Genomic DNA, 19,431 nt, shown 5'->3' on the forward strand with positions numbered 1-19,431 from the left:
ATCATTTTAAAAGGTCGTTTGTAACAATTAGATCATTCTTGAAAAATCTTTAAATTTTTCTGCTGGGCAGGATACTTGGAACAATTAGATCATTCTCAAAAAATCTTTGAATATTTTTTACAGGCAAGTTGCATGAAACAATTAGACCATTTTGAAAGGTCGTTTGGAACAATTAGATCATTCTCGAAAAAAATTTAATTTTTTCTGATAGGCAGGTCACTTGGAACAATTAGACCATTATCAAGAAATCTTTGAATATTTTTTAAGCGTAAGTTGCATGAAACAATGAGACCATTTAGAAAAAAAAAATAGATTTTTTATAAACAGGCTAGTTGCCTTGAACAATTAGACCATTTTGAAAATTTTCCAAAATTTTCACAAACGGGCTTATTGCCTAAAATAATTAGACCACTTGAAAAATCTTCAAATTTTTCACAAACGAGTCGGTCACCAAAACAATTTGATTATTTTTTAACTTTTCACATCCAGGCTAGTCATCTAAATAATTTGACCATTTTAAAATTTCTTGTGATAAGTTTAGTCACCTAGATGACTCCATCTATTTCAAAACATCATTTTCTTTAAAACCTTACTACATAAAATTTTTTACAAAATTTTATATTATAAGCATTGTAAAGAGAATAATAATTATGGTAACCAAATTTCTTACCCCAATTTTTTTATATATTTTAAAAAGCATAATTTTTATAACATAAAAAAAGCATAAGGATGTCATTTTGTCCGTGCATGGAACACTAGTGTTGTAGAAGCAAGTATCCCTAAAGATCATCAATTTTAATTCTTTAGCAGAAACCAATCCAGGTATGAGTCGCTTTGAAATGATACAGTAAGAATCTTGCTAGCAAGAATCCCTCCAGATTATCTCCAACCTATCAAGAGTTATTCCCTCGCACAAATCAAGCATGCGTGATTTTGCCTTATATATATAATATTTAAAATTGTGATAATGATTTTTTTTAAAAAAAGGATATTTTTAACATCATTATAATCTAAAATCATAAAAATATAATAATTTAAAATAAAAAAATATTTTTAACATCATTATAATCTAAGCGTAAAAAAACAAACATATTTATAGTACTTCTAGTATCTCATAATAATAGGAAAAAAAAGATGAAATTTTCATTTATCATCTTTAATTATCTATCATAAAACAAAATTAACTTGACAGTTTTCACTTTAAAATATGATTTTTTTTAAAAAAATTCAGATTCTATATTCATGGGCTAGATAAATAAAAAGAATAATGAATTGATATAAAAATAAGCTTTTATGAGTTAAAAAAAATATTTTATAGTAAATTCAAACTCAAGCTTAAACCCAAGACCTGAAACTATGGCTTGAACTCATGTCGAGCCGAGAAAGTACATGGCTTATATTCAAAGCTTACTTCTCTTAGAGCATTTCCCTTCTAAAAACATTGGTGTCGAATGAATCTATTTTTAACTTTCAACTTCTCCCTATACAAAATATAAGAAAAATCCAGCAGTTTTTCATTATCTCATGACATGTCGAATGAATGGATGCAAAATAGTCCAACTACATATAGCAACCGTATCAATGGAACTCATACTCTTCTCTAGTGGAGCCACAGAGATCTATACATCAATAATTTGTCCGAGTAATTGGAAATTATTCATACTGCCATAGCTTCCAAGCACTCTTGTTAGGCTTTCAGGTATCAAGTCGAGTCGCTTTCTGAAATACCGCAGCAAATGCAAGTGAACTGACGATGGATTCGGCCCTAGGGGCAAGGACAAGTATGAAGAAGAATTTCTTCAGCAATGAGAGGTCGAAGGCTCTGACATTTGCAGGTTATATAGGAAAAGATTTATCTAGGCCCGTAACTACTCATCAACAGCATTGAAATTTTGAGCCAACTGATCCATTTAACAAATAACAAAAAGCACGTGTTTACGAAGACAGACTTGAAGCTTAAAACTGTACATGAACAGGCCTTGCATGTACACAGAGGAATGCAATCTATCGTAAAGAAAAAAGAAAGAGATGAATGCAATCATAGTCCAGGTTCAATTCGTTTACAGAAAACCATTTTTCAAGTTCTATCTTGCACTAGCATTAAACCCTGCCTGGCCAGCAGGTCGACTCACCCCTACCTCTGGTCTGGTGTTAAAAATAATCAACTTTAAATTGGCTTGATTTAACGTAGTTAACATGATAGGCAACCCCAATCAGATTTTTATTTTTTTTTTAAAAAAAAAATATCTAATTTTTTTCTTATATTTTCTTAAAAGAATTATTGACCTGAATTATAACTCGAATTTTACTTTGATCGACTTGAATCGAATTTAGACCTGTTTATTTTTTATTTCAAACAAGGCCTAAATATAAATGAAATTATCACAGCAATTGTAAGTGAAATGGTATTTTCCCACTTGAGAATTACGCTAAAGAAGATCTGTTCTTCACAGGAAACGAACATCAAAATGTGGATTTGTCATTTTATGTAAATTTAATGGTCATATTTACCAGCAATACGTGAAGTATAAGCATTTTAGACTTTACTCGGAATAAAGTTTTTCTAACCTGTGAATGCCTGACTTGAGGTCCTTTCCTGGGGATGAAACATTCTAGTTCGGTAGGATTTTGACTTGTGTTCGGGGGCCAATACGATGACTTTGACTGCGTTTTTCTAAATCTTGATCGTGTTGACCGAGTTGATTTGTAGCTCCAACCATGCCCAATCATTCAGCATTACTATATAATATTCCAAAATAAATAAAATGAAAATGATTTTTCTTACTAATTATTATCTAGAAACCATGTTTCTCTAAAAAAAATTACTTCAAAATGTTTTTACCTCGCATTATGGGATGGTTTTGGTAGGCTTCTGTAATAGGAATAGCATAATATTAGATTCTCAAATACCAATTATATATACATATATACACGAAAAAAAGAATCAAGAGTACGCATGGGTCGTTGCATTATAGCATGGAAATGCGATTATAATTGCTTTTCAAAGTGTTTTTCATGTTAAAATATATCAAAATGATATTTTTTTTATTTTAAAAAAATTATTTTTAATATCAGCACATCAAAACGATTCAAAACATAAAAAAAAATTTAATTTTAGCAAAAACAAAATTGAAGTTTTTAAAAATATGATTTGCATTGCGTTTCTAAACAGCCACTTAAAGTGAGATCCACTTTTAGATCCTAATATCAAGATTCTTGTATATTTTTATATTTTTTTTATTAAATTTTCTTGAATTATACTTAATATTGATAATTGTTTTGTATGAAATTAAGATTATACATACACATATGAGTTGAGAGAACGACCAGGTAAGTGGTTAATATTTTATGTTATTATTTATAAAATAATTAAATATAGAATTATATTAATTCTTCATTTATTTTTCTTAAAATGAATTTAATAAATTAATTATATAAGGATTATCTTATCGTGGTGCCACGGAAATTATGACTGTTATAACTATAAAACATCAAAATCATTGATATACTTGAAATTAATATCAAAATAATTATTATTTATTATTATTATTATTTTGCCCCTGCAAAAACTAAGTATCAGACCACGGTAATTATGAATGCTATAGTCATAAAAAAAAAATTGTTAGGCAACATATGATATTAAAATATTCTTATGCTATAATATGCTTTAAATATCAAAAATATTATTTTATAGCTATTTTCCTTTTAAAGACGTTTTCCTTGAGCCTTGGTGCAAAGTGCAAAGACTTGAAAGGATGTATAAAGGGACAGGAAAGGTTGTTCGCGCACTTGTATAAAGTGATTAATTTAAAGGTGTATTTGGGGAGTATGATTGTTGTTATTTTAAAAAATATTTTTTATTAAAATAATATTTTAATAGTATTTTTTTATTTTTAAAAATTATTTTAGAGATTACTCCATCAAAATAAGTTAAAAATATAAAAAATAAAATTTTAAATTTTTTCAAACGCTAGCCTCGAAACAATCCCTGTTTTACCCCGCCAGAAAATTAGTGGTGTTTCTGGTGCGTTGTTGGTATCGATTCTGTGACCTCTACCCCACCCCCACGCTTCAGAAGGATTCTTGACACGTGTTTGTTGCCAAGTTTTTAAATATAGAATTTTACGATGAATACATACTCAAAAATAGTTATTCAACTATCACAGATTATTTCCATAACTATCCCTGCCCGTTATTTCCATGTGCCCATTTCAAGAATAAACGTTTGGGACATGTTGCAAAAACATGTTTTAAAAAATTTAATTTTTTTTATATGTTTTAGATTGTTATAATTTTTAAAAGATAAAAAAAATATTATTTTAATGGAAAAATATTTGTTGGGCAAATCTCATATTAGCTTAGTCCCCCAAGTATATACATCTTTTTTATTAGGTCCCTCAATTAACAATCACATCAACATAATCCCCTGCTTATTTCTGTTAAAACAATTAAAGACAATAATATTTACATTTTTCTAACTAATCCTGATTTTCTCAACTCTTGGATGTGATATTTGAACATTTCTTTCAATTTAAGACAAGTACAAAAAATTAAAACATAATTAAAGTAATTAGTCTAAAAGAAGTACTTCCACCTCATATGTTTGAAAGAATTAGTATGGATTAAAAAAGTACATGATTAACACGAGCTTTGACAACTTATCATAAATATATATAATATTTTATCTATTTTTATATTTTATATTTTACAATTTAATATTTGATTTAGATCATAAGCTTCTTATTATTTATAAATATATATAATTTTTAATTTGTTTTATTAAATATGCATATTAATTTTTATTTTGCAATAAAAATTTATCTGAATAAAAAAATCAAAATGAATGTGATTTTAGATTTAATACTAATACTAAAAAATTCTCCAGACATGTAAACTAATTGATTAACGAAATCAATCGTGTAATAGACTCAACTGTGAAGTGTATATATATATGTTTAGATCTTTTCCTTTCCCTCCCATCCAAATTTCTTACTTGAAAAACCCCCCGTGTTCATTACAACGCTAAATCTCATTTACATTTGACCCTTCCATTTTTAAAACCCAGAAAACCAGATTCATTTAAATTTATTATAGCATTATAGCATAAATTAAAAAAAAAAAATCAACCTTGGAAAAAACCCAAGAAAAGCAGAAACCTTTTTTCGTGATCCAATCTCCGACACGTGCCAAACCTTGTCCGAGGCGGGTAGCGCGGTTGAGCACCACCATCGCCACCACGTTACCTTGCCAGAGATGGGAAGAAACCCGAATCGGAACCCAAATCAAACCGGTTGTTGCAACCCGGTTAAAAAACCAGGCCCAGTATCCATAGATCATGTGCTACTGGCATTGAGAGAAACGAAAGAAGAGAGGGATGTTAGGATTAGAAGTTTATTCAGTTTTTTTGATGCAGCTAATTTGGGTTATTTAGATTGTGCGCAGATTGAAGCCGGCTTGTCGGGGCTCCAAATCCCTGCCGGGTATAAATACGCCAAAGAGTTGTTGGAAGTTTGTGATGCAAATCGTGATGGACGGGTTGATTACCAGGAGTTTAGGAGGTATATGGATGATAAAGAAATGGAGTTGTATAGGATCTTTCAAGCTATTGATGTTGAACATAATGGCTGCATTTTGCCCGAGGAGTTATGGGATGCTCTTGTTAAGGCTGGTATTTATTTTCATTTTCTCACTTCTTTTTATTTGGGTTTTTTCGAGTTCTTTCCGAATTGGGTTTTTTATTTTGTTGATTTTTTTTATTGTTGTATTAGATTTTGAGATTTATTGGGATTTTTTTGTAGCATTTGGGGATAATGATTAGGCAGTGATGACAATGGTTGATTATTGCAGCGTTTCAAGTAGTCTAAATTTGTAATCTTAGTAGTTAGTTAAAGGATTTCCTTCTTTAAAGCTCGGGGAATTTGGCAATGTATTTTAATCTACTAAGAAGATTCTGATACTTAATGGTCTTTTGATTCTTCTGTTGGTTTGGATTCTATCATGTTGAACAGTTGGTTGAGGTTATGCTAGAGGACTGGGGGTTCAGCTGTTTACTACAGATTTGGAAGCATGATGTCAACTGAATTAATTTTGTTTAATGTTAACCTGATTTATTTTTTTCTAGGGTTTGGATGACAAAAAATGGGTATTTTTCTCGTTTTTTCTTTTTTTTGGTGATTTCAGCCAAGTTCTAACGCTGCATTTTTTAGATTCTTATCTATGTCCTGGATGATAGACCTGACCTCTATAATTAATTGGAGTCATGTTGCAATCATTTGTTAGCCTGAGTTAAACTGTTTTCTAAGCAGTTTGGTGGGTTCTAGATGTCTGCTTTAGTTATTTGAGGGAAATATATGGAAGCAATCGAGAAGCTTTATATGTGGAATTTTTTTTTTGAAGATTGTAGTTGCTATAGGGTATGTTTGTAGGGCATGAAGTGCTTAAGAATTGGGATATAAGTTAGGAAATGTTGTATTTGTTTGCTTAAAACTTGCGAAGGGACAGCCCCTGTGGTTCTTTGGAGTGGAAAGATGTCTTTGGTGGTACTTTACTTAATTCCTGTATGAGTTTGCCTGAAATTTGCTGGAAGCACAAAACATTATCTGGTTTTTTTGTTGTTAAAATGGTGGTATCGATTGTGAACAAGTCAAATCTTTGGTGAACCTTCCCTAATCAAGCAGAAGTTGCTACGGCGCTTTACAAATGGGAGTTTTTCTTGATTTCAAGTATCCTTTGTTTTCCTCAGTAGTTGCCTTGAATTTTTTAACCTTGTAGGATTTTAGTCTTGGAATGTTATAGAACTTGGTATGCCATACGTCTGCCCCTACCCTATGTGTGTAAGTACAACTGTGATATTTCACTGCGCTGTTTGTAATTGTTTCTTAATTCTTGAGTTCAGATAATTATGATGAAAATTAATGTTTATGCGTTGTGAGATTTTTCTTTCTTGTTCTTTTTCCCCAAGCTTTCAGTGCAAGCAAAGAATTCACTAGCCCAGTTGCCTTGAATTTTATCCTTTTTTTTTCATCATATAAGCCCCAGCAGTTTCTTGTTTACAGGGATTGAAATTGATGAGGAGGAGCTTGCCCGTTTTGTAGAGCATGTTGATAAGGATAATAATGGAATTATAACTTTTGAAGAATGGAGAGATTTTCTTTTACTCTATCCTCATGAAGCTACTATTGAAAACATCTACCATCACTGGGAAAGGGTATGCCATGTCGATATTGGAGAGCAAGCTGTTATTCCAGAAGGAATCAGCAAGCATGTTCACAGGAGTAAATATTTTATTTCAGGGGGTATAGCTGGAGCCGCTTCTCGTACTGCAACTGCTCCTCTTGATCGCCTGAAGGTTGTCCTGCAAGTTCAGACTACCCGTGCTTGTATGGTGCCTGCTATTAACAAGATATGGAAGGAAGAAGGTTTCTTGGGTTTTTTCCGTGGTAATGGGTTAAATGTTTTAAAGGTAGCACCTGAAAGTGCCATCAAGTTCTATGCTTATGAAATGTTAAAGAATGCAATTGGAGAAGTTAAGGGGGGAGACAAGGTTGATATAGGTCCTGGTGGGAGACTTTTAGCTGGTGGTATGGCAGGTGCAGTTGCACAGACTGCTATCTATCCTTTGGATCTTGTGAAAACTCGTTTACAAACTTATGTTTGTGAAGGTGGAAAAGCGCCACATTTGGGAGCACTGACAAAGGATATATGGATTCAGGAGGGACCTCGAGCATTTTATAAAGGTCTCGTGCCGTCTCTTCTTGGCATTATCCCATATGCTGGCATTGACCTTGCTGCCTATGAGACTTTGAAAGATATGTCGAAGACATATATACTGCATGACAGCGGTACATTTTTCTCATGTCTATTTTGTCATTTGATAATTTCCTTTTCTTTCTTGACTTTTTGGGAGTTGTGTTCTGAAAAACTGTGTTTTCTACAGAACCTGGTCCCCTTGTTCAATTGTGTTGCGGAACAATCTCAGGTTCCGTGGGAGCAACATGTGTTTACCCCTTGCAGGTTATTAGAACCAGGTAACATTTTATTTCTTGAAAGTCCTATGCTACCCTTGCTCTTTTTCACTCTGGGGTTTTCCATCTATTCTGCCTTTCCATCTCAACTAGTCTTCAAATCATGTAATATTTATTGTGCTTCCTGTTTTTTTCTTATCAGAATGCAAGCTCAACCTCCTAGCAATGCTGCTCCTTACAAAGGGATGTCCGATGTATTTTGGAGGACATTTCAGAATGAAGGTTATAGTGGGTTTTACAAAGGAATTTTTCCAAATCTTCTGAAGGTTGTGCCAGCAGTAAGCATAACGTATATGGTTTATGAGGCTATGAAAAAGAGCCTAGAGCTTGATTAGGGGTTGCAACTGTCATACACTCTGGCATCTAAACTGATGCCAGATCTGGAATAACGTTTATGGTTTATCAATGGTTTTTTGATAACGAAAATTAAGAATAAGATTACTAGTCAAGTAGGTGATACAATTTGCTGAATTATACAATAGGCAGTAATCCCCCTCAGGATTCGGGGCTCATAGTTTTGTCACTGGGAGTTTTTCCCAGATTATTATTTTTTGGCAAGTGTTCACGAACAACTTTTACTTGAGTTCTTTGTATCTGGCTGCAAGGTAATACCACAATAGACAAGCGTTATTGTGGTATTACCTTGTTATTTGTATTTAGCTGACGATTACAATACGCTTGTTATTATTTTGTCGAACACCAGAAAACTTTGCACATCATATTTCATTGCATAAACATTGTATTTTACGTAATTTCTTAAAACTCGAGGAATGAATGGAAATGACATGATACTACTGCGCAGCCAAAAGTAGATGGGAGTGGATGATATTGAGCTGATACAACAGCAAGTTACTGTCATTTTTTACTCTAGATTCATGCACAAATCATGTCCTGTCGCCAAGATTGACAATCAACATTGTTTGCACTAGTGCTGCGCACTGTTCTGTTGTATTCGTCAGCTATGATCATGAATCGTTTGTGTTATTGGCTGGTTGGCTAAACATTATGCAACCTTAAGCAGTACTTAGCTTATCTAGCCATCTCTATGGAAGAATTATTTTTATTAACAAAACACGGTATGTCTTGGTCATCATTAGTTTTTTTTTCAATTTACTTTTAGGTTGATTTGAAAATTCTGATTTATAATTTTTTATTTCATTTTATGTTGGGTTGTATAGTAATTTCATGAATTTAATTATTTTTCTTTTTATTTTAATTTTTAATATTAGATTTATTAAAAGTGGGGTTTTGTAAATTTTGTAAATTGTTTTTAATGAATTTATCTTGATATTATAATCCAGGTCATGAGTATAACAAATTAAATGAGATTCATTCAGGTTCTTTTAATGGTTTTTTGTTTTATTGATTTTGTAAAGTCTGGTCGCCTTCCCATTGTAAAAAATTGTTCGTCATGGTTCAACCCAGCGCGGCTTTCACGCCACATGGTTTGTTTCTGACAATCCATAGGCTTTAAAATGCGTCTTACAAGGTTAGATACCAACTGTTTTAATATCCTGACTCTGGATGCTCTTCTCTTGATGTGGGATGTTACATCGCGAGTTTAACAAGTTAGCTTAAGTTAATTTTTTAATTTTTTATCTTTTTTAATTGATTTATTTTTCTATTTAATCATTCAATATTGAGATATTAAGTTGATAGAAAATTAAATTTTATAATTTTTTTATTTGTTTTTTATGAAATTATACTCATAACCCAAGTTATGAATTTGATATGAATTTGATAAGTTAGCTCGAATTAATTTTGATAGTTTTTTTGGTTTTTTTTCAATTTTATCATTTAATATCATGTTGATTAGAAATTAATCTCCATAATTTATTTTAATTTATTTTTTTATAAGAACATGATTAAAATAAATTCAATATATCATTATTTTAATATTTTTTTAAAAAAATATTATCTAATATATCATAATATATTCAATGCTAATGATTATTATTGTTTTTTTTAGAAAACATGAAAGTAATTCTTGGATTTTTCTTTTTATATTAAAAAAAGATTCATCTAACTCAATATGCACCATGGCCAATGATGTAGTTTCTACTACATGGCTTGACCAATGTGTCCCTACTAGGACAGGTGATCCGGTACTGCTGATGACCTTGTGCTATTGAGTTTGTAGGCTGATTATTGATGCCCGAGGACTGAGCTGTTCATTTCTTAACATGCCCTTTAATTCCACGCCCACTATGTGCTTGTCTGTGTGTGAACCAGCGAAGTTTGAATTACAGGAAATCAAAAGAGGGAGTATTTTCATGTCTCGATGGTTACGCAGGGATTTACTCTGTCGCCATATTCGCTATGGTCAGCGCTGGAGACTGTTGTGATTGAACAAGAAGGGAATCTGTGGTAAATCTACAAAACTCAAAGATTTTGTGCATCTGATTAAAGGGGAAAGAAACTAATAATAACATCAAGTACGTAGAAAACTCATACTAGCATCATGGAAGGAGTCACATTTTACAATAAAAAGTACAGCTTGGCACAGCTTCAACCTACCAGTACAGGAATCTTGGTTGAAAACATAAGCAGTTTATGCCAAGGATGGCATGAACACAAAAGAACTAAGAAAACCCAGAAGAAAGGCATGACCTTCCCTTTGCCTTGATGACTTGCCTTGTGTCCCCTTGCATCCAGTGAAGGAAGAAGAGGGTAGTTACATTATCCAACACTTGGGATTCTTAGCACCATCTTCTTCCTCTTCTTTCTCGGCATGGTTCGGTGCTGGAAAGCAATTAGTTCAGACAGAAAGAAACCCGAGGACTTTGGATTTTGCCTTGGTTCAGTCTATCTAACATTCCCAGTATATAAGCCTCTTGGACCCAAGAAACAACAGTGAAAGTAAACACACTTAAATCTTTCTTTAATCCATACTTTACCTAAATTTCCGAACATAAAACCAAAGAGAACAGATCAACAAAGAAAATTAAAACTTGAAAAACTGGTCCCACGAGGCATCATTCTGTAAATGAGACATGCTTATCCCACTAAGGACCATATGATTATTCTTCTTTTATGTAGATTACACTGCTCTTTCAATTGGGTGAGGGATTCCACGTGGAGAAAAGACAGAGAGATGGATAATAAATTGGAGAGTGCCAGAGAAAAAGTTAGAAGACAAGTGTAGGGCTAAGCCATCAAAAAAGGAAGAAAATTGTAAACAATTGAAAGGTAGTTAAAGATGTTCATGGCAACAAAATAGATAATATACCTCTGCTTTTTACAAGCAAGAAGTGCTTTGCACCGTCCACTTATTACCCCATTTTTGTATTTGGACGTGAGAATCTGTGCGTCAAATAGCACTAATCCATGTCAAGTTGGAGAAGTTTTGAAGCTAAATGTGGAAAGACTGTGCATGGAGAATAGTCAAAAAGACAAAAGCTAATATTGATGAGAAGTGGTAATGAGTGAGGATATATTTTAATATGTTTCTTCTCTTTGCCCCTTTCAAACAATCGACAGTACCCTTGGATTGTGGAGAGCATGGATAAGCTCTTCTTTTTATGTACAAGTAAGATGGCCTTTTCTGCAACTTACAGCTTCATTTTCCCCTTTCAACTTGTGACTCTTGTAGTGCAGACAAATGATAAAATATTATGATAATACTGAAATGGAAAGATTTCTGCTGCATATATGTAAAAAACAGTGAGCCTACTGCATCGATTATATCTTGATTGGACCTGTCGACATAGACACGAGCTGGACAAAAATTTCTCCTCTTTAGAGGACCTAACAGGTAGACATCTAGAAACTATAATTGTCGACTCGACTCACCTTTTACGTGCTTGCAGATGCAGCAAAAAACCATAAATGTAGATAGACTCTGGTCGCTCTATGCTTTTTTTCCTGGACCATTCCCAAAATGGAAAGTGTTACAAGGGACTGGCGAAATCAAGCCCAGAAAGTATTTGCTTTCTAACAGTGTCCTGTCCACTCAGGCCTTCCTTATTCCTCTGAGGCCCATTTTAACTTTGGATTCTGAGAAATATAAATAAAATAACATTTTTAATGTAAAATCTAATACAAAAAGGTGGACGTGCCGGAGTGGTTATCGGGCATGACTAGAAATCATGTGGGCTCTGCCCGCGCAGGTTCGAATCCTGCCGTTCACGTTCTTTTTCCTTTTCTAGCTTTTTAAACCACGATTATGCATGCCGATCGCCAAACCATCAAGCGCAGCCTAATTTGCCGAGTTTTTGCATGTAAAAACTAAAAAGAAAGAGCAAGAGGGAGTGAGAAGAAGAAACCAATTCTCAACACTCTAAAAACTGAATGTTAATCAGCAGCAGCAGCAATCACATAACACCACAAAATTATCACTCAATAATCATCAAATTAATCAAACAATGCAAAACAATCTCACAGCTCCACCAACTCCATGCTTACACCATCACAAACACACCCCTTTCTTTCCACTCCTCTCCTTCTCTTTTAACCAAATTCCTCTACACTCTCACCACCAAAGCCAAAGCCAAATCCTCCACTTCTCTACTACACTATGCAAAATCTATATTCAATTCTATACAAAACCCATCTACATTTTGTTACAATACTATCATTAGAGTCCACACTCTCCTCTCTTTCCCTATCCCTGCCCTCCATTTCTTTACTCAAATGCGCCGTCTTTCTGTCCCTCTTGATTCTCATTCTTTCCCTTTTACCCTCAAAGCCTGCGCGCAGCTTGGCGGGGTTTTTTTATCGCGTTGTCTTCATTGTCAAGTTCTGAAATTTGGGTCCTTGTCGGATTTGTATGTTATGAATTCTCTTATCCATGGTTATATGGCTTCCGATATGTCAAATGATGCTTACAAGGTGTTCGATGAAAGTCCTCAACGAGATGTGGTTTCTTATAATGTGTTGATTGATGGGTTCGTTAAGGCTGGTGATGTTGTGAAAGCTAGGGAGTTGTTTGATTTAATGCCTGTGAGGGATTCTGTTTCTTGGAATACGATTATAGCTGGGTGTGCAAAAGGAGATTATTGTGAGGAGGCTATTGAATTGTTTGATTTTATGGTGGATTTAGAGATTAGGCCTGATAATGTTGCACTGGTCTCAACGCTTTCTGCTTGTGCACAGGTAGGAGAACTTGAAAAGGGAAAGAAAATTCATGATTATATTGAAAGGAATGCGATGAAAGTGGATGCCTTTTTGTCAACTGGGTTGGTTGATTTCTATGCAAAATGCGGGTGCGTTGACATTGCTTTAAAGATATTTGACTCGAGTTCAGACAAAAATCTGTTTACTTGGAATGCAATGCTTGTTGGCCTTGCAATGCACGGGTATGGTGAGTTATTGTTGGAGTACTTCTCGCGAATGATAGAGGCTGGGGTAAAACCAGATGGGATTAGCATTTTAGGAGTTTTGGTAGGGTGCAGTCATAGTGGTCTCGTAGATGAAGCAAGGAAGCTTTTTGATGAGATGGAATCTGTTTATGGAGTCCCTCGAGAGCCAAAGCATTACGGGTGTATGGCTGATTTGCTTGGACGGGCTGGGTTGATTAAAAAAGTGATGGAAATGATAAAGGATATGCCCAGAGGAGGTGATATGTCTGTGTGGAGTGGTTTGCTGGGAGGATGTCGAATTCACGGGGATGTTGAGATTGCAGAGAAAGCAGCGAAGCACTTGATGGAGTTGAAACCCGATGATGGTGGGGTTTATTCAATTTTGGCTAATGTTTATGCTAATGCAGAACGATGGGAAGATGTAATGAATATCAGGAGATCATTGAGCAGTAATAGGGTGGTAACGAAGATTGCTGGTTTTAGCTTGATTCAATTGGATGGGGTTGCACATGAGTTTATCGCAGGGGATAGCTTGCATTCTGAAAGTGATAAGATATATATGGTTTTAAATGCAATAAGAGAACATCAAAGTGAACTGAGCTAGATGCCTGAACTTTCAGAATTCGAACACGTATTTGCAACATCTGCATTAGCTATATTGGAAGGGAATTTTATATCTGCAAAAATGACCATCAGCTTGTGATGCACGGAGACAGCTGGCTGTTAAGCTAGAAATTCTTGAATGGGAACAAATATGTGGGTGCTCTTACAATTGGATGACTTTTCTAATCAAAACATACGTATGCAATTATTGGCGGCGTTACTCAGGACAGTCACCCTGTAAAAGAAAGACAACTGTAGTGGAAATGCAAGTTGCGAACTTTCAAACTTCTTCCATCAACAGTGGAAAGCCAATTTTTTCAAGACATTAGCTACTGTCCAAGCAACCACTTATCTCAATGCCAACTGACCACACATCATAAAAGGCAACCAATCCTGTGGCAAGAATGGGTATATATTGTGCGGCATAGCAGAGATCTGTACATTGATTGTTCAGAAGGCAATCTGCAGTATGAATATGATTTCGTGTCTACTTGATATGTTCAATTACTAAAGAAAATAAAGAGCTTCAGAGCTTCCCTCCGGAAACTTGCCAAGTTCCATAGCGCGTTGCTCATCTTCAGGTAGCCTGTTATGACTGATCACGCCCTGCTTGTACCTAGAATACAAAAGTAGAATGATTCAAAAGTTCTAATGAAAATTTTTGAAGCTTTTTCCTGATTGGGTACTGAGAAATGGACTTCGTCCTCGTGGCGATATAAACCGATTGACATGACTCTGAAATGAATTATAAAAACCCTTGGTCATTGGCTGTATGCTCCTCACTTGATGCACTGATAAGGTCTAAAAATGTGCTAGTAGTTGGAGCAGCTAACCAATACTGTGCGTATCTTCAGGAAAACAACTTGACTGTTTGGAAACTTGTACTGGAACCTGAAGAATCGACGTGCCTCACCAAGGCTTGAAATTGAAAGCTGAAACCATACACCTCAGCTCTAAGCGGGAACATGAGCTGCCACTTTGTAAGGCACTATGCAATTAGGATAACTATCCGTTCAGCTTCTACGTAGTGTAACATGGTTCCAGAAACTCTTCTAGCCTCCTGTCTATAAATGCCAACAGGAATCTTAGAACAACTACCAAGCATGGCCAAGAACCCTTTCTAGGTTCTATGAAATAAGTAGAACTCTTCACAACACATCTAGCTCTCCTTACAAACTAATCATGGCTTTTAGATCAACTGTAAGTGATTGCTATTTATCTGTTCATTTCTTAAAGTTATTTCCTGACTTGATTGCTACATTCTGCAGGGTTACTGGAAATGGTTGACAAGTCGGTTAAGAGGAAATGCACATGCAACATCAACCTCGCCAAAAAGGCAGGTGTATGCAGGTCCAGCAGCTGATTTTGGCCATCTTGATCTTGTTGAAGAGGTGAGGAAGACGTCAGTGAAGGCTGATTTCACATTCACCGGGGTTAATAATTTTACAAATCTCACTGGGTTTAGCCTCCACAAAACAGCAGCTGCTGAAAGCACCAAATGTTCGTGTCAAAAAGAAGTTAAGGGAAACAATTCCTGAAGTAGTGGTACCAGATAAAGTGGTTGACGAGGGCAAGAAATTCGTTGAGAAATCCTTCTACAGGAAGGCAGCTCACGTTCAGGAGTTTGAGATTGGTATTCAGTACATGCCTAATCCCATTTGCAAAGATGTTTACGCTCACCCTCTCAAAGCAGAGACACTAAAATCTGTGGGAAGAGAACCTCAGCAGCTTTGATGCATTTTCCTTTACCTTTTTTTAGATTTAGGCACTTGTTTTCAATCTTTTTTACAAACTTTTTTTTCCTCTTTATCTTACCAAAGCTCGAGGCGAAATTTTTGTACTCAATTGTAAATTTCACCCTAGTTAGTGATGAATGCAATGGTATGTAGATGGGGTTACTTTAATGAGATAGCTAATATTAATTTCATTGTGAAATATTAGTTTGTTCTTAGGTTTCTAATTCTATAGGGCTAGTTTCAGAATGTTGCTATGCTCCTTGCCTTGTTTCTGGTCTCTGATTTTGGTGCGTTATTCTATTAGGTTACTTTTGTCAGCTGAAGGAAGGAGTCGTTTCGTTTCTAGGTTTCCAACTCCAATCTCCTGCAATTCCAATTCTTTCGAAAAAATAGAAAATGCATTTGTTGCAGGGGATGGCTTGCATTAGCATCCTGTGAACGGTTTGCATGTATTTGGTCCAAGTGAGAAAATATATTCATTAAATTGCTGGATCTGGATATAGTAGAGCAAAAGAGCCCAAAGGACTCCTACCATGCGCTCCTGTGGGCATCTCTGTCTGCCCCAACTTAAAAGCTCATGCAGAGAAGTTGGAGCAATGAAGTTATTATACAGAATTGGGGCTGGTGGGAGATGAGTCATATCCATATCCTTTGCAATCTGATCACAAAAACTTCTCTTTAAGAGTTTAGACGATTAAGGTTTATCAGGAAACAATAGTAGAGTTGAGCTTTGCTCCCCGCTAAAAAGGCCAGCCCAGTTTTCCTTTCCTTGAACAAGAAAATGTCATGTTATTACCACAGGTCTGCCTTTAAATTTACCTGGTACTGTAGCAGGACATGACGTGCCACTTCCTGAGCCTTCTACTTGATGCTGTCCACTCTAACACTTCGAGGGTACGTGGAAGTATGACAGTTGTTTTTTCTTTTTATTTTAAAATATATTAAAATAATATTTTTTATTTTTTAAAAATTATCTTTAAAATAACACATTAAAATAATTTAAAAATATCAACAACAATACAGCATATTAATTTAAATTAAAATAAAAAATAAAAAATAAAAAATTTCCAAAAACATTTACCCAACCGCACACTGCCGACAACAACTATCCCTGCAGATTCCACACTCTGCTACGTGGCTCTAGAACTCTCTCCGTCTAATCACCCTCTCCTTTTTATACCCTCAAGAACCCAAAACCTTCACCTCAGCAAGCAAACAAGCCAAGCAAAGCCAAGAATCTTGAAATATTTACCAAATCTTTGTGTTTCCCTCTTCAGGAATCCCACCCAGCAATAACATGGCTTTTAGATCAATGGTGGGTCAATCATCATTTTTATTGCAATCTTTATCACTTTTAAGTGTACTTTACATATTTGCTTAGTCCCTGACTAAATTTGTTCCTATGGTTTGCAGGGATATTGGAAATCAATAGCTAGTCGCTTAAGTGGAACAGCAACCTATGCAACCTCAACCCCGCCAAAACTGAAATCATATGCACCAACAGCTGATCAGTTTGGACATCACTATCATCAAGAAAGCAAGCATGGCAAGAAGGTGAGAGGTGACTTTGTGCCAGTTTATGTGGCACTAGGGATGATAGCTGTATCAATATCACTTGGTCTTTACACTGCCAAGCAACAAGTACTGTATGCACCTAATGTTCGCGTAAGGAAGAAGACTAGAGAGACCATACCTGAAGTGGTTGATCCAGATAAAGTGGTGGATGAAGCTGATAAGTTCAGAAAGAAATCATTTTTCAGGAAAGTAGCACATGTTCAAGAGTTTGATCATTATGGACTTGAGTATTTGCCTGATCCTACTAGTAAAGATGTTTTTGCACGTAAGCCTCGTGCTGAGACCCTTAAAGATGTAGGGGTCGATCCTAAACTACAGCTTTGAGCTGCTATGGAATACGCATCTCGGATGGGATCAACCCCTTTTTAGCTTAAGAGTGAGGCTCTAGGACCTCCTTGCTTAATCAGCCAGTGTGAATGTAAATAGAAGTAATTGAAATAATGTTGGTGTTTCTTCGATTACCCGCCTTCATCATTGGATAATGTCAGTTCTCATGTCTTATCAGTCTGTGTCAACTGCGAGCTGGTTCCAAGCCTACATGACGAGATAAGGATAGACTGCAAGACCAATGCGGTATGGTATAGATAAATTTGGTCCGTTTGGGAACGTGACTCAAAAAATTTAAAATTTTTTATTTTTGTTAAAATTTAATATGATTAGTACAATTTGAATCATTTTAATATGTTAATGTATATATATTATAGTATAAAAAATTATTTAAAAATACCTACAACTACACTATTGCTGTATAGGGCACAAAATAACGAATGTAGATGAGGCAAAAAAAAAAAAGAAAAGGAGAAATGTAAAGAAAAAATGCGCATCCGGGGAATCGAACCCCGGTCAGTACCGTGGGAGGGTACTATGATACCACTACACTAGATGCGCTTGTTGATCATTTGGTGGTGTATCTATATATTATTATGATAAATCATAAATAGTATTTCATTAACAGACTCCTATGTTAAGTATTGAGTATGAATATGATAATAACTCGACTCGAATATCCATCATAATATTCAAATTCTTCTTTGTGTGATGTGATAATAGGTGTGAATAATTTTTGTCATTCTCTCTATATAATATTATTTAATATGAAGCTATGAAGGTCAACATATTCAAAATCAAATTATTGGAAACAAATTCTAAATGGAGATATTAAATTAAAAAGAAGATGTCTTTTGTAACCATGAAGTACATTTATATCAATTGAAACTATTACATCCAATTATTTTTTTTATTATTAATAAAGATTATTCAGATTATCTTATATATATCTCGATTAATTTTATAGATCTTAAAATTAATTATTATGTAAATTTTTAGTAGCTATAAAATTTATAGAATTTAAACTGATAACTTATAAAAGATAAACTCAAATATTAACCAGTTGAGTAATATTTTTCAAGATAAAATTATCTTGGATTCAATGGCTGAAAACCCATATAACAACCTGTTTTATACGGTGATGATTAATTAATGATCTGAACATCAATTTTGAGAGCCAACCCCTCGTGGCATAAAGATGGCTCATCCCCCGGACAATGCACTTCACTCTTGTGAGATCAGTGGTTTCATCAGGCGTCCATTTTCACAAGTCAGCGAAAGAGAGAATGAGAGAACGAAGAACAACAAAAGGCTGGAATATAAATTGACAAAAGCACAGTGGCCCAGTAATAAAACGTGAATGATAAGATGGAATATTGTTATAATCTCTTCATAATCCAATCCTTAAATGGATTTAACCCCGAAATCTTTTTTGTCGTGATATTGCTGGACCAACTTGACGTGGGACTCAAGACACCTTGATTCTCGATGGATTTAGATTAGATGCGAAAGCATTTTCCCGGTGAGATTATAAGGATGTGTTTATAGTGGAGAATGGACAGTAAAATGCATATCTCTGTTTGCTTTTGGTATTAACTGGTATTAACTAAGATTCGATTATAGACATGAGAGATAATGTATTGGTTATACAGAGATTCGACGAGAATTTTAACAGCAAGTGGGCAAACCAGTCTATATAGACTCCTTGAAGGTTCATATTTTAGTATAGCCAATGAAGAAGGCTGAATTTCATGGATATTAATCAAATGGTTGGAGAAGCTTTCAAGGGAGATAGAAAGCTTAGCTCCCAATGGCCAATGGCATGTATACATTCAATAAATTTAACTGGATGCATGGCTGGAAATT

At 34.7% G+C, this 19,431-nt stretch overlaps 4 protein-coding genes and 2 non-coding genes across 8 annotated transcripts; 5 read left to right on the forward strand and 1 right to left on the reverse strand.

Annotated features, from left to right (window-relative positions):
* The first annotated feature begins 4,964 nt into the window (after positions 1–4,964).
* LOC133677767 (calcium-dependent mitochondrial ATP-magnesium/phosphate carrier protein 2-like) lies at positions 4,965–8,743 on the forward strand. The gene is made up of 4 exons (XM_062099874.1): positions 4,965–5,668; positions 7,056–7,841; positions 7,937–8,027; positions 8,167–8,743. The coding sequence occupies exons 1-4, from the start codon at positions 5,254–5,256 to the stop codon at positions 8,357–8,359; spliced, it is 1,485 nt and encodes a 494-aa protein (XP_061955858.1). The 5' UTR covers positions 4,965–5,253; the 3' UTR covers positions 8,360–8,743.
* Positions 8,744–12,072: 3,329 nt separating this feature from the next.
* Positions 12,073–12,154, forward strand: TRNAS-AGA (transfer RNA serine (anticodon AGA)). The gene has a single exon. It is a non-coding gene; the product is annotated as a tRNA-Ser (tRNA).
* On the forward strand, positions 12,101–15,862 carry LOC133678321 (pentatricopeptide repeat-containing protein At5g61800). Of its 3 annotated transcripts, none has more exons than XM_062100611.1 (2): positions 12,101–15,127; positions 15,196–15,862. In XM_062100611.1, exon 1 carries the CDS (start codon positions 12,315–12,317, stop codon positions 13,926–13,928), a length of 1,614 nt encoding a protein of 537 aa, XP_061956595.1. In that variant the 5' UTR covers positions 12,101–12,314; the 3' UTR covers positions 13,929–15,127; positions 15,196–15,862. The 3 variants fall into 3 exon arrangements, with proteins under 3 accessions (XP_061956595.1, XP_061956596.1, XP_061956597.1); XM_062100612.1 differs by having other exon boundaries at positions 12,101–14,508; positions 14,782–15,862; XM_062100613.1 differs by having other exon boundaries at positions 12,101–14,508.
* Positions 15,110–15,661, forward strand: LOC133678877 (uncharacterized). Its single transcript, XM_062101384.1, has 3 exons — positions 15,110–15,127; positions 15,196–15,318; positions 15,410–15,661. The coding sequence occupies exons 1-3, from the start codon at positions 15,110–15,112 to the stop codon at positions 15,659–15,661; spliced, it is 393 nt and encodes a 130-aa protein (XP_061957368.1).
* Positions 15,863–16,834: 972 nt separating the features above from the next.
* Positions 16,835–17,696, forward strand: LOC133678490 (uncharacterized). The gene is made up of 2 exons (XM_062100793.1): positions 16,835–16,978; positions 17,077–17,696. Exons 1-2 carry the CDS (start codon positions 16,961–16,963, stop codon positions 17,560–17,562), a joined length of 504 nt encoding a protein of 167 aa, XP_061956777.1. The 5' UTR covers positions 16,835–16,960; the 3' UTR covers positions 17,563–17,696.
* Positions 17,697–18,055: 359 nt separating this feature from the next.
* On the reverse strand, positions 18,056–18,126 carry TRNAG-CCC (transfer RNA glycine (anticodon CCC)). The gene has a single exon. It is a non-coding gene; the product is annotated as a tRNA-Gly (tRNA).
* Between the last annotated feature and the right edge of the window lie 1,305 nt (positions 18,127–19,431).

Source organism: Populus nigra, chromosome 18, assembly GCF_951802175.1.
Source record: "Populus nigra chromosome 18, ddPopNigr1.1, whole genome shotgun sequence".
NCBI lineage: Eukaryota > Viridiplantae > Streptophyta > Magnoliopsida > Malpighiales > Salicaceae > Populus > Populus nigra.

Bases quoted from the DNA above. Each gene is read 5' to 3' on its own strand.
- LOC133677767 (XM_062099874.1), top strand. From the start codon at position 5,254: ATGGGAAGAAACCCGAATCGGAACCCAAATCAAACCGGTTGTTGCAAC. The intron at 7,842-7,936 runs GTACATTTTTCT...TGTTTTCTACAG, and splicing joins ATATATACTGCATGACAGCG to AACCTGGTCCCCTTGTTCAA. The intron at 8,028-8,166 runs GTAACATTTTAT...TTTTCTTATCAG, and splicing joins TTGCAGGTTATTAGAACCAG to AATGCAAGCTCAACCTCCTA.
- LOC133678321 (XM_062100611.1), top strand. From the start codon at position 12,315: ATGTTAATCAGCAGCAGCAGCAATCACATAACACCACAAAATTATCAC.
- LOC133678877 (XM_062101384.1), top strand. The intron at 15,319-15,409 runs GTGAGGAAGACG...ACAAAACAGCAG, and splicing joins ATCTTGATCTTGTTGAAGAG to CTGCTGAAAGCACCAAATGT.